Source organism: Staurois parvus, unplaced genomic scaffold, assembly GCF_062004578.1.
Source record: "Staurois parvus isolate SC_StPar_1 unplaced genomic scaffold, SC_StPar_1.0 ptg000662l, whole genome shotgun sequence".
NCBI classification, from domain to species: Eukaryota; Metazoa; Chordata; class Amphibia; order Anura; family Ranidae; genus Staurois; species Staurois parvus.
In genome coordinates this window covers 558,557-572,943 of record NW_028318458.1, presented here as the reverse complement: position 1 = coordinate 572,943, position 14,387 = coordinate 558,557, and the positions used below count along the sequence as shown (strand labels likewise).

The following is a 14,387-nucleotide window of genomic DNA, read 5'->3' as shown; positions in this document are numbered from 1 at the left end:
CCAAAATTCAACGTTTGAATAGCTTAGAATAGAATATAATAGAGTAGATTATAATAGAATAGAAAAGAATAGAATAGAAAATATATGCATAGAATGGAATAGAAAAGAATTAAGTAACATAAATAATAGAATAGAAATAAATAGAATATAACTGTCTTCTGAAATTTGAATTTCGAATAGAATAAATTTGAATTCAAATAGAATAGATTAGAATAGAAAAGAGAAGAATAGAATAGAAAAGAATAAACAAATTAAAAAATAGAGAAAAGAGTAGAAAATAATAGAATGGAATAAAATAGAAAAAACATAACTGTCTTCCGAAATTTGAATTTCAAATAGAATAAGTTTAAATTTGAATAGAATAGAAAAGGACAGAATAGAAAAATCCAATAACGGAATATAAAAGAACAGAATAGAATTTAAAAAATAAAATAGAATATAATTGTCTTCTGACTTTCGAATTTTGAATAGAAAACATTTCGAACTGAAATGCAGATTCGAATTTTCCAAATTTGGTCAAATTGAATTAAATTCGACCGAATTCAGAAAATTGTAATCAAATTGGAAAACAAACAAAACAAAAAAAAAGCATTCCGAAAATGCATTTAACAAATTTAACTAAACAAAATTATTTAAATAACAAAACAAATCAATTTTTTTCATTCTGCACAGGTTGACAGCAGCCACTCAGCCTGTACAATGCTATGACAGGTTGACAGCAGCCACTCAGCCTGTACAATGCTATGACAGGTTGACAGCAGCCACTCAGCCTGTACAATGCTATGACAGGTTGACAGCCGCCACTCCTGTTCACATAAATCTGCACATACAGTGTCCATCCCTGGATGCATCTCTGTCCATCTAGGGTCACACATCTGTCCCTAACTGCAGGTAACCACTCAGCAGTCAGGTGCATGTGAAGATCAGCAGACAGATGGAGCTTTTCTTAGCCTGTCATTATCCCGTACAGGCTTCCCAGCCACAACAATCTCCTGCTGGTTCCTCTGCCATTCATCTGTATGAATGAGGCCTAATAGTTTTGTAGTTTTTACATGTTACATAATTCAATATCACGGTTAGGGATAGCATATCCTCTGCCTGCATCCTTATCTTTTTTTCTTCTTTGATTAGGTGGACACCTTCAGTTTCAAAAGAGTCTCCCCATGTTTACCATAATGCAGGGAATGTCAGTAGACTAGGCAGCCAACTGATTCCTCCAGAAGATTGTGAATGTGTTATTCTTTGTGACCTTACTAAAGAGGATTATCCAACAGCCTCCATTGTTGATGACTATAAGCCTTTTATGGACTTGAATAATGAGCAAGAAAGCAAAGACGAAAAGGACTCACAGTTCATGTTTTCAGCCTTTGATGGACCATATTTGTTCTCTGAAAGTAACTTATCATGATAACAATTTTTAAATTAAATCCTGTTACGTTAATAATTGGACATTCCATGTTCTTAATTTTAAATAAACCTTGTAAAACATTAAATAAGATATTTGGAAAATGGTAATTGTATAGTGGTGCCTAAAATTTACAAAAGAATGTTTGATCACTGATCAGAGACTGTCAAGTATTAGTGGACTGATTAATCATGGCATGGTAAAGACTACAATCCACACAAGATCTCTTAAATGATCATTGTATGATATGTGCTAAATATTATAGAAAAGCTATTCAAGTTTAAAATCACTTGCCCTCCAGATAATTTACCCCCCTTCCTGACCAGGCCATTTTTTCCGATACGGCGCTGCGTTACTTTAACTGACAATTACTCAGTCATGCAACGTTGTACATAAATGAAATTTATTTTCTTTTTTTCCCCCACAAATGGAGCTTTCTTTCGGTGGTATTTGATCGCCTGTGCGTTTTTTATTTTTTGCTATTAAACATATCCAGTAAAAAAATTTAAAAGTCAAATAGAAATAAATTTAGGCCAAAATGTATTCTACTACATGTCTTTGCTATAAAAAAAAATCCCAATACATGTAATTTAAATGGTTAACATGAAAGTTATAGCATCTACAAATGGCGGAATATATAATGGAATTTTTATTTATTTATTTATTTTTACTAGTAATGGCGGCAACCAGCGACTTATAGTGGGACTGCGGTGGGCATTCTGACACTGGAGGGAACTGACTAATTGTCACTGACATCTCCAGTGACACTAGTACAGTGATCAGTGCTAATAAAAAGCACTGACACTAGACATGTGCATTTCGTTTCGTTCCGAATCAAAATTCGGACGAATGTTCCATTATTCGGAGATTCGGTTGTATCCAAATTCCGAACTGCAATACTAACGAATTTAAATGAATCTGAAATAATGAAACAAAATTCAGCTGAAAATTTAATCGATTCGAATTCAAAAACACATTTAAAAACAAATTTGAATTCAAAAACCAGTTTGAAAACCAATGCAAAAACCAATTTGAACACAAGAATAGAATAAAATAGAACAGTACATAAAGAAATAGAAAAGAATTGAATAGAAAATAAAAGAATAGAATAGAAAAGAATAGAAGAAAAAATAACAGAATAGAAAATAAAAGAATAGAACAGAATACAGTAGAAAATAATAGAGTAAAACAGAACAAAATATAATAGAATCTAAAGGAATAGAAAAGAATAGAGTCCATTAGAATAGAATACAAAAGATTAGAATAGAAAATCAAAGAATAGAATAGAAAATAATACAAAAGATTAGGATATAAAATCAAAGAATAAAATAGAAAATAATATACTCAATTAGATTAGAATAGAAAAGATTAGAATAGAAAATCAAAGAATAGAATAGAAAATAATAGAGTAAAACAGAGCAAAATAGAACAGAAATTAAAGGAACAGTATAGAATCAATTAGAATAGCATGGAATAGAAAATAAAGGAATAGAAAAGAATAGAATCCATTAGAATAGATTAGAAAAGGTTAGAATAAAGAATCAAAGATAATAATAGAATAGTATAGAAAAATAATATATTAGAATAAAATAGATATAATATAGCTGCCTTCTGCAATTCTAATTTTGAATAGAATTAATTGGAATTCAAACATTACAATAGAATAGAAAATAATAGAAAATAATAGGAAAGAATAAAATAGATTAAAAAAGACTAAAATTGTGAGATGGGGGAGAGACGGAGCCTGAACATGGCGCCAACAAGGTCCATGAGGTGAGAGCTGCCGAGCTAGTGAGCTCCCGAGAACCTCCAGCAGAAAACAATGCCTAGGAGTGGTTCAGTAGCAGAATTACCAGCTACCTGCCAATTTGTGGGACGTCCTGCTCCCGTGTTCTGGCCGTCAGAGGTGGTGGTGTGAGCAGGGGATGGTCCCTGTCCAGAAGTTAGGCGGACTCCACTGGAGTGTGGAGTGGTGACTATTGGGAGGTCACGTGGACGTCACAGAGGAGTGCTGGGAGACCGCCGACGGGAGAGGAGAGGAGGGGAGTCGCTGTACCCAGATTGGTGAGAAAGGCCCCCTGGATACCATGAAGGGTGATCCCCCTTACACAGACCGCGGCAGACCACCCGAGAGTGCCCTGGAATCACCTGAAGAAAAGGAAAAGGATTGGAGCGGTGCTTGATCTGTAAAAACAGCAAAGAACTAGCAAAGTGGATGAAGACAGAATGGAGGTGGTGTAAGAAGGGCTGCTGGAAGTGGTGAGTCCAGAATCTAATTTGACTAACATTTACAAAGGAAGTATAGGGGGGGATCACCTAGTGGGTCCTGAGGGAACAGAAGAATTGTGTAAGAAAAGGAAAAGTGGAACAAAGAGCCCGAAGGGAGGAAACTGAGGTGGGGATAAATTTGAGAGCCAAGTGATATTACTCCTATAGGAAAAATAAAAGGAATAAGAATATCTGCAGCAAAATATAACCCCAATCTAATCTATCCTGTGGAAGTATTCTTTTTTTGCCCCTCGAATTTAAAAAGATAGTGACACTACACAAACACTATGAAGAGTAAATCTGCAAAAGGGGGAGGATCCAAAACATCTCACATGAGTATAAGTACAATTGAAAAATATGTGCCCTCACAAGAGAAAAGTCCAGAGGGTCAAACCCCAGAGAGACAACATGAAGCAAGTGGAAGGCTTGTCTCTGGGAGTATTGTCTCTGGGAGTATCCAATTTGAGTCAAATTCAAGATTGTTGATATGGAAAAAGAACTAGACATAGAGAACACTGAAGAACAAGAAAAAAAGCTCACAATTGCCTACTTAAACGAAAACAGCAGAAATGTTTTTGAGATTAGAACAATCCATAAAAAATGAAATGGCGATAATACTTAAGGATCTGGGACAAGTCTTATCTCGAGTAGAAAAAATGGAGAAACAATTGAACAAACATGCCCAAGTAATAACCGACTTGGAAAAACAAATAGAGGACATGCGAAAAGAGCACAGGAGATTGTTCTACAAAATGAAAACAGAGATAGGAGAAAAAATCTTAGAATAAGAGATTTACCCAAGATTTTGCAAGGAGAAGATCTGTTGGAGACTATAAGGAAAGTGTTCAACACAATTATGAATAGATCAGCAACAGACTGGTTGAAAATTGACAGAATACACAGAACTGAAAAATCCCAAGAATGGTGAGGGAAAAGCCCAGAGATGTGTTTGTACGATTTCATTACTACAGAGATAAAGCAGATCTATGGAAGAAGATAAGAAGGATCCCAGTAATAAAATATGAAGAAATAAATCTACGCATTTTTGCCGATATAACACTGGAAACATTAAGTAGAAGGAGAACTTTGAAACTATTATTGGAGCAGATGAAAAAACCAAAATGTTCGATACAGCTGGGGGTTCCCGGCATGTTTAATTGGATGGAAAGACGGTCATTCGGCAAGATTGAGATTCCCAGAAGAACTATGGGACTTTTGTGAGAGAATTGAACTACAGAAAATAGATATTACAGGATGGGAAGAAGGGGTAAAGGAAAATAGAGGAATAGAAAAGGAGGGTTCGCAAATAATCCCCAAAAAGAGAGTGCATTAGAGAGAAAATAAGTAGGGGAGTAGATGTATGGGGGGAGGGGTCATGAAGTCATGAAAGGACTTCTATCCTTCCGCTTTTGTTATTTTTTTTTCTTCTTCTCCCACCTAGGCATGTTGAGAATTCTAGAGGAGTGGCGGGAAATGGGAGGTCACTCAGGCAACTAGACTCGTGACCCAGAGAGTAGGGTCGTGGGTTTGTTTGGGAGTATGTGGTCAGAGTTTTGCCCCAGATTGGAATCGACAGTGGGATTAGGACCACAAACGATTCAAAGCAAAATAAGGGCCAAATGGTTGCTAGGGGTGGTTGGGGGGTTGGGGATGGGAGCTGGAAAGGGAGGGAGGAAGGGTATGGGTGGGAGGAGAGTAGGGTTGGGGAATAAGAAATATCGTGGAGATATTTTGGTGCTCCTATTGATAGTTAACTGTACTGTGAAAGAAGGAGAAAAAAGAAAATAGAGGATATGGAGGAGGTGAATTTTATGACCTATAATGTAAAAGGAATGAACTCCCCGGTAAAGAGATATAAGATCCTTAGAGAATTACAACGACGATCTATTGATGTAGTGTTTTTGCAGGAGACTCATTTATCTCAGGAAACAAATGTTAATTTATACTCTAAATATTATCCTACCTGGTATTATGCAGATTCATCATCTAAACGTGCTAAAGGGGTAGCAATTGGGATAGCTAAGAATTTAAGATTTAATAAAGAAGATAGGATTTTGGATTCTGAAGGTCAATTTTTGTTTTTGAGGGGGAAATTACAGGAAATAGAATGTACATTAGCAAATATCTATTGGCTAATAAAAATCCAATGGTTTATCTGAAGAATATATTAAGGAGCCTGTTGGATTTTAAGAAGGGCAAACTATTTATGGCAGGAGACTTTAACTTTTGCAAGGACCCCCAGATGGATACATCATCACAGGTGCAGCGAAGGGGAGATAAGCGTATGAAATCTATCAACATGGTGCTACATCAATGCCAGCTTGTGGACTCTTAGAGAATTAAACACCCTAGAGAGAAAGACTATGCGTTTTATTCCCGTGCACATGCAATGTATTCCAGATTGGATTATATGATGATAGAACATAGACTCTTGGAGTCCCTGATTAACCACTTGCCTACCGGGCAATTATACCCCCTTCCTGCCCAGGTCAGTTTTCAGCTTTCAGCGCTGTCACACTTTGAATGACAATTGTGCTGTACCTTTCTCTTTTTTTATCACTTTTTTTGTTATCACAGGGAATGAAAATATCCCCTGTGATAGCAATAGGTAGTGACGGTTATTCTTTTCTGAGAAATCTGGGGTCTATTAGACTCTGGATCTCTCCTCTGCCCTTAAAGCATCTGATCACACCAAGATCACTGTGATCAGATGCTTTCCCAATTTTAAAATTACGCTGTTTATATCTGGCAATTGGAAATGGTGAAATGTTCGTAGCTTCTGGTCTCTTAGACCATAGAGATGATTGGAGGCATTCCAATCTCTGATCAACTCTACTGTCAGCCAGTGTAACTGCCAGCTGCATTTTTGGGTTCCCCTGTGGGATGGGAGAGCCCAAGAAAACCTTGGAACCGTGGGAGGGGTGGGGGAGTCCCTTCCCGCTACTTGTAAAAGTGATCCAGAATATGTTAAGTTCATGACATTTGAATATAATAGTGTAGTGATGTGATATATTCTTTGCCCATTTTCCAGTGTATACTTCTATTATGCAGTGTTTGTTTTGCCCTTTTCCAATATGGGTGCTATGTTCTCTGTGCACTGAGGATAAGGTCAGCAGGGAGAGACTTGTGAAAAAGGAGGGAAGTGTGGATTTCCTGGGAGAGAGAGAACTCAGACTGTAAGTGTTGCAGCCTCCCCTCACTGAGACATGCAGAAAAGACTGTTAATGCTTTAATGTTCCTGTTTGGAAGATACTTTATGTTGGATGGTTCACTGAATGTTATTTCTTCAATACATGGACTTTCATATACACTGCTGTGTGGATTATTGTCTGTGGATGATACATTTCTCAGTTGGCATTTCACTTGTTATCCACAAGCCCCAATTGAGTGGAGGCACTAGCGCTTGTTAGAGATCTTGTCCTGATCACACAGATTATAAGGACTCTGCTCCTAATTACTATACACCATCACACACCAGTAGCCGCAAAGAGTGTACAAATAGCGCTACATTTGGAGGCACTGCTGAGAGCTATCTTGGATCAGGACATTACGGAAAGACCATGTCACTGTTCTCAACAGAAGCTGTGAGGCAGTGGGCCCTAGAAGAGAGACTGCCACCTGAAAGGACATTTGCCATTTCATATGTGCCTATCACTGTGATTTCCCTCAGACTGTGGGAGGCACTAAAAGCAATTGAAAGCTTGCAGTATGCCTTTCTTGTGGATAAAAGAGAAGAGGATGAGAGTTGTGAACTGTATACCCATTATCTCTGTCTCAGTGAGGTGGATTTAAATCAAGTTAAAGGGCCCTTTTGCATAAATCCAAAGGGGGCTGAAGCAATTGGTTGTGCTGTAGTATTTCAAGTGATTTCACCTCCAGTAAGGCAAAAGTTACCAGCCCTGCCTGTAAAGTGTGAACCATTGAATACAACTGCTTCATCAGGAGAGACTGTAATGTTGCCTGCTACAGCCACTATGCAGGAAACAAATATTGAGCATCTGCTGCTAAAAGTCACTGAAGTCATTGCTCAGAATTTACTGTACATGCTGATTCTTACCGCAAATTAAAGGCTTTTTCAGGAGTGCTACCCGTCCCTGCTGGTGAAGAAAGCTTTGAAGTATGGAAAGATTTTGCACAACAGGTGATAGAGGAATGGACCTGCTAAGAGGAAAAGAAAAAACAGCGCATCATGGAAAGCTTAAGACCACCAGCATCCATTATTGTCAGAGCTTACAAGGACACACGTGTGAGTACCAGTGCTCAAGAATATATTGATATTTTGACATATGCTTATGGACTGCACCGTGACCCGGATCAGATGCTTGCTGATTTTAAACAGACAAAGCATAAAGAGGGAGAGGATGTTTCTGTGTTTGTGAGGAGGCTAGAAATGCTTCTAGGAAGATTGCTCACTGAAAAGGTCATCTCTCCTACAGATGTTGATAAATTAAGGACTGTTCAAATCATAAAGGGGCTACTGCCGCATCACCCAATGTCAGCAGTCCTAAGAGTTGTTTTGAGAGAGAGAAATTTTACTTTTACTGAGACTATGACCGAAGTAAGGAAACAGGAGGCTGATATCCTTTTAAGTACCCCTTCTAAAAGCAAAGTTCATCAGAGTTCTTTGGGTGAGCACAAAAATGAGACTGTTGCTAAAAACAAGCTGGTAGACTTTCACAGCCTAGAGCTCTATCTGCTGATAAAACCTCCAGTGATAAGCCTCTTTTCCACATTAAATGTTTCCGCTGTGGACAAGCAGGCCACACAGTTCGTCTGTGTCCACTGCTTGCTGATAGTTCTGAAATTCATAGTAAAGCTGCACAAATGTATAAAAGAAAACAGAGAAAATCAAGAAAACAAATGTTCACTAAACTGCTTGGAGTAGGCCGCAGATGTACTTTCAATTTGTTTGTTAATGATATACCCACTACTGCTCTATTTGACACTGACTCTCAGCTGACTATTATCTACAGACCCTTCTATCAGCAACTCTTAAGCCACCACCCTTTGAAACCTATGGACACTATACCTGTTTATGGTGTGGGAGAAAATCCTGTTTTTATGGATGGTTGTCTAGAAGTTGAGCTTCGCATTCCTGGTGTGACAGCTGATGAGGATCCCCCACTTAAAGTAATTGCCTATGTGAGCCCTCCACCCGGGGGTAGTGAGTCTGCTCCTATGATTGTGGGTTCCAATGTTGAAGCCGTTGAGGCTGCTTTCATAAGGTTTCTTCAGCCACAACAGGGTACTCCTCTACCTTCACTGCCTGTTGCTCCAGAACTTCAAAATATCTGCCAAACCTTTGCTCCTGATCTTCCTGGAGGATGTGTGGGGAATCCATGGCATCCTATTGAGCTTCCAGCAGGAGGAGTGAGAGTGTTGCGGGTTTATGTGGAAATTTCACCGGGTGCAAACGGTAGCTTTTTCCTGCTAGAGACTGATCCGAAGGAGGCTGCAAAGAAGGGCTGGGAGATAGTACCAGAGAGGAAAGACTATCATTTAAAATGTCCAAGGATGGATGTTGTTACTGTTCGGAATGTTACCATATACCCAGTTATAATACCAGCTTGGCAGGAGGTAGCCTATTGTTACCCAGTGGAAACCATTAGCTCTTACCCTGCCAAGGTCGAGAAGAAAGAAACCAAATTAGACTTTCTCCTCAATGATGCTGATAGTTCTGCAGAGCACAAACAAGCACTAAAAGAGCAGCTAATGGAATACAATGATGTTTTCTCTACTGATGACATGGATGTCGGGTGTGCTAAAAGTATTCAACACAGTATTCGCCTAACAGATAGCACCCCCTTTAGAGAAAGATCCAGGCGCATACCTCCTAAAGATCTGGATGATGTTCGAGAGTGTTTGCACAAAATGAAAGATCAAAACATTATTGTTGAGTCTAAAAGCCTGTATGCATCCCCAATAGTGGTGGTCAGAAAAAAAAATGGTGGAGTGCGAATATGTGTTGATTACAGGACTCTAAATTGGCGAATGGTTCCAGATCAATACACGCTACCTCGCATTGAGTAAGCTCTTGATGTCCTACAAGGCAGCAAATGGTTCACCGTAATGAATTTAAGATCTGGGTATTACCAAGTACCAATGAGTGAGGAAGATCAAGAAAAGACTTTTATTTGCCCCCTGGGGTTTTTCCAGTTTGCTTGAATGCCTCAGGGAATTAGTGGTGCACCTGCAACTTTCCAGCGTCTAATGGATCGGACACTGGGAGACCCTTGTCCCACTCAATGTATTGTCTATCTAGATGACATAATTGTTTTTGGCTCCACTCTGGAGGAGCATGATCAGAGACTGTTTAAAGTGCTTGATCGTTTGAGGAGAGAAGGTCTGAAACTCTCCCTGGACAAATGTAAGAGTGCCCGTTCTTCAGTAAACTTTGTGGGCCACATCGTATCTGCAGAAGGGGTAGCAACTGATGCTGCTAAAGTGGAGGCTGTGGTAACCTGGCCCCGTCCCACAAATCTGACAGAACTGAGGTCCTTCTTGGGGTTTTGTGGCTACTATCGCCGCTTCATTAGAGACTATTCCAAGACTGTTCGGCCTCTTAATGACTTGCTTAAAGAAACACCTGGCATTGACACAACCAGCAAAACTCCTTTCAGTGTGAGGTGGACTTCTGCTTGTGAGAAAGCTTTTCTACAGCTTAAGAAAAGTCTTACAGAAGCACCAGTGTTGGCTTATGTAGACCCACAAAAGCCATACGTTCTGCATGTAGATGCCAGCTACGATGGTGTTATGATCCACCTGGTGGTACCTCTGGCAGTCCACCAAACAGGATTTCCCAGAGCGTGGAGTCTAAGCCCTGGACTGCATATTCACCAGGGCCCCTGATGGTGGGGATGGACTTGAAGCAGACCAGGACCAGGTCACGACCTCTGAGCACTCCCACCCTTGGCAGAGGGGTCCACAGGGGATGACTACAGGAGGAGAGCCTGATGTGAAGAGGCCAACAGGCCCAAGCAGGACGGATGGATGGATGGATGGTTCGTAGTCACACAGGCCAGATCGTTATCGTGGGAGCAGTGAGGTACAAAAGCGGCAGGCAGAGGAGAGTCGGGTCACATGCAGGGTCAATACCAGAGTAGGCAATACAATAGGGGTAATCCAAAAGAGAGGTCAGACAAGCCAGGGTTCAGGATAGGAGAAGGCAGCAGGTCAGAGGCAATCCGGGTCGGTATTCAGGCAGTAGTACACAGGAACAGAGCAAGGGAAACACAGGAACAGGAAAGACCTAACGGCAATCAGTGTCAGCGCAGGGCATCTTTAAATACCGCGCCCTGCACTGTCATTGGTGCCCAGCGTGCACCCGCGGTGCCTAGTGCGCATGCGCAAGCTTCCTTCTGCTGCGGTCGGCCGGGACCCAGTGCCCGTATCCCGGCACGAGCTGGCGAAACTGCGCATGCGCCGGATCAGACGCCGTGGCGGACCCTGACATTGCCCCCCCCTTATGGGTACCCTCCGGGTGCCCAACTGATCTCTCCACCGCGGATGATTACGATAGAACTCTCGGATGAGCCTGGGGGCATGAACATTTTGAATGGGTTCCCATGAGTTCTCCTCAGGACCATAACCCTTCCATTTGATCAGAAATTGTGTCTGGCCCCCCATCTTTTGACAGTTCAGGATTGCTTCGACTTCGAACTCTTCTTGTTCGTCTATGGTAATTGCTTCTGGAGGTCTGGATTCTCGATCTGGGAAGGGGTCCGGCCTAGCTGGCTTCAGTAGTGACACATGGAACTCCGGGTGAATCTTGAAGGTTCCGGAAGCTTGAGTTCATAAGCCACCTTATTGATCATTCGCTTCACCTGGAATGGGCCTATAAACTTCGGTCCCAACTTTTTCGATGGGCACAGCATCTTCAAGTTTGTCGTTGCCAGCCAAACCTGATCTCCTGGTTGTAATATCAGTTCCCCCCTTCTCTTCCTGTCAAAGGCCTTCTTGTTATCTTCTTGTGCTTTCGCAATAGCCTCCTGAAGTGCTTTGTTGTTGACAGCAAAAAAATTCAACGTACTTTGAGTAGCAGGTACTGAACTTTCGGACATCAAATCTGGCAGAAAAGTAGGATGGAACCCATAATTAGCAAAAAACGGGGATTGCCCCGTAGCTGAATGGTTCGCGTTGTTATAGGCTAATTCCGCTAATGGTAAAAGTGTCAGCCAGTTGTCCTGCAGGTAGGATGTGTAACATCTTAGATATTGTTCCAACGTCTGGTTGGTCCTTTCCGTCTGGCCATTCATCTGTGGATGATAGGCGGATGAGAGAGACAATTTGATTCCTAATGCTTCACATAATGCCTTCCAAAATTTCGAAGTGAACTGGACTCCGCGGTCAGACACAATATCCTCGGGAACCCCGTGCAATCTCACCACTTCTCTTATAAAAATCTGTGCAGTCTCCGGAGCCGATGGCGTATCTTTCAGTATCATGTCAGGCTTCGGAATATCTTCGGGGTCTTCGAACATGCGAGACAGGGCATCAGGTTTTGTGTTCTTGGAGCCCGGCTGGTACGTAATGTGGACGGAAAATTGGGAGAAAGAGTGCCCATCTCGCCTGGCGAGGTCTCAAACGTTTTTCTGTTCTCAGGTATTCTAGGTTTTTGTGATCGGTGAAGATTAGAATTGGGTGTGTGGCTCCTTCCAGTAGATACCTCCATTCTTCCAGTGCAGTCTTAATAGCCAAAAGCTCCAGATCTCCAATGTCATAATTTATTTCCGCTGGTGTCAGTTTCCTCAAAAAAAATGCTACTGGATGCAGGAGCTCCTTGGTGCCTTTTCTCTGGGACAGGACTGCCCCTACCGCGTTTTCTGAGGCATCTACTTCTAGGACATATGGTAAGGATGAATCAGGGTGACTGAGAATAGGAGCGGAGGTGAACAGTTTCTTGAGAGTTTCAAAAGCTGTTTGAGCCTCAGGCGTCCATTTGAAACAGACTCCCTGTTTAGTCAATTGCGTGATGGGGGAAACCAGACCAGAGAAGTTTCTGATAAATTTTCTATAAAAGTTTGAAAACCCGATAAAGCGTTGAACGCCCTTCTTATCTGCGGGTACCGGCCAATCTACAATTGCCGTGACCTTCTGAGGATCCATCGCAAGAGATGATCAGTCCCAGGAACGCGATACTATGCTGCTCGAAGCTGCATTTGTCAGCCTTGGCATACAGCCTGTGTTGGCGTAAGCGCTCCAACACACTCGCCACATGAACCCGATGCACCTCAAGTGAGGAAGAGAAAATTAGGATGTCATCCAGATAGATGACCACGAAAACATCAAGATAATCACGGAAAACATCATTAATAAAATGCTGGAATGTGGCCGGGGCGTTGCAGAGTCCGAATGGCATGACTAAATATTCGAAATGGCCGAATCGAGTACGAAAGGCTGTTTTCCATTCGTCTCCTTCCCTGATACGAACCAGATTGTAGGCCCCCCGTAAATCTAGTATGGTAAAGATCACCACTGATTTTAATCTCTGGAAGAGTTCGGGGACCAGAGGTAATGGGTAGCGATTCTTTATCGTGATCCTATTTAGATCGCGATAATCAATGCAAGGCCGTAACGACTTACCTTTTTTCTTTACAAAGAAAATCCCGGCCCCGGCTGGGGACGTGGATGGGTGAATGAACCCCTTCCGGAGGTTCTCATCAATGTACTCCTTCAGCACCCCCGATTCTAGCTCAGACAATGGAAAGATTCGACCAAACGAAATCTCGGAACCGGGCAGGAGGTCTATGGGACAGTCATAAGTTTGGTGTGGTGGGAGGACGTCTGCTCCCCATTTGCTAAACACGTCCAGAAAACTATGGTAGGCTGGGGGAATCGTCTGAGTCAGGTCTATGTCTCCATCAGTGCATAGGAGGAGTTATGGAGCCACGGGCCCTGAAGCGTGGCAGTATTTCTGACAGTATGGGGATTGGAACTGAACTATTCCCTTCTCCCAATCAATCTGGGGTTATGGGCCCGCAACCAAGGAAGCCCCAGAATGATTGGAAAAAGGGGAGACACTATAGCGTCCAGACGGAGAAATTCTTGGTGACGGCCAGCTACTGTAGTGCAGATAGGGGGAGTCTCCTGATCCACCACTCCTGACTTAAGGCAGGATCCGTCTGCCAGAAAGATGTTAAGCCCCTGTTCTTTGGTCTGGAGAGGGATTTTTTGCTGATGGGCAAAGGTTAGATCCATGAAGCAACTGCATGCTCCAGAATCAATTATTGCTGTCACCGACACGGTTCTTCCGGGGGGCTGTAAAGAAACAGGTATAGCTAGATAATTAGACTGATTGACCCTTTTAGTAGATACAGAGGAAAAACTAGAAGTGGACTTACTCATTTTTGCAGGGCAGGAACGCACCATATGACCAGCTTCTCCACAATATACTGTAGGCACAGGTTCTGGGATCGCCTCCTCTGGCGTTCTTCGGCTGAGAGTGACGGCCGGGCCAGTCCCAGCTGCATGGGCTCTGTAGTGTCCCCGGGTTCCAAGCTCCGAGTTCCGCCCCACGGGGTTTGGGCTGCTCCCCTCAGCGGTGTCCATGTTGCCCTTTGACCCTGGCTGGACATCTCAAACCGGCGTTCCCGTAGCCTGCAATCTATTTGGGTGGCCAATTCAATGAGCTTATCCAATGAGTCAGGAAGGCTTACCCGGGCTAACTCATCTTTTAGGGCCTCGGAAAGTCCGATGCGGAATTGGTGGTGCAGGG

General features: G+C 42.1%; 1 protein-coding gene across 1 annotated transcript in view; it reads left to right on the top strand.

Annotated features, from left to right (window-relative positions):
* Positions 1–1,515, top strand: part of LOC149448215 (uncharacterized) — a gene marked incomplete at its 5' end in the record, with an annotated part of 115,670 nt that extends 114,155 nt beyond the window's left edge. Inside the window, one exon of the mRNA XM_089651738.1 lies at positions 1,132–1,515. Coding sequence (XP_089507864.1) covers positions 1,132–1,408 — 277 coding nt within the window. The remainder of the gene's footprint in view (positions 1–1,131) is intronic.
* Between the last annotated feature and the right edge of the window lie 12,872 nt (positions 1,516–14,387).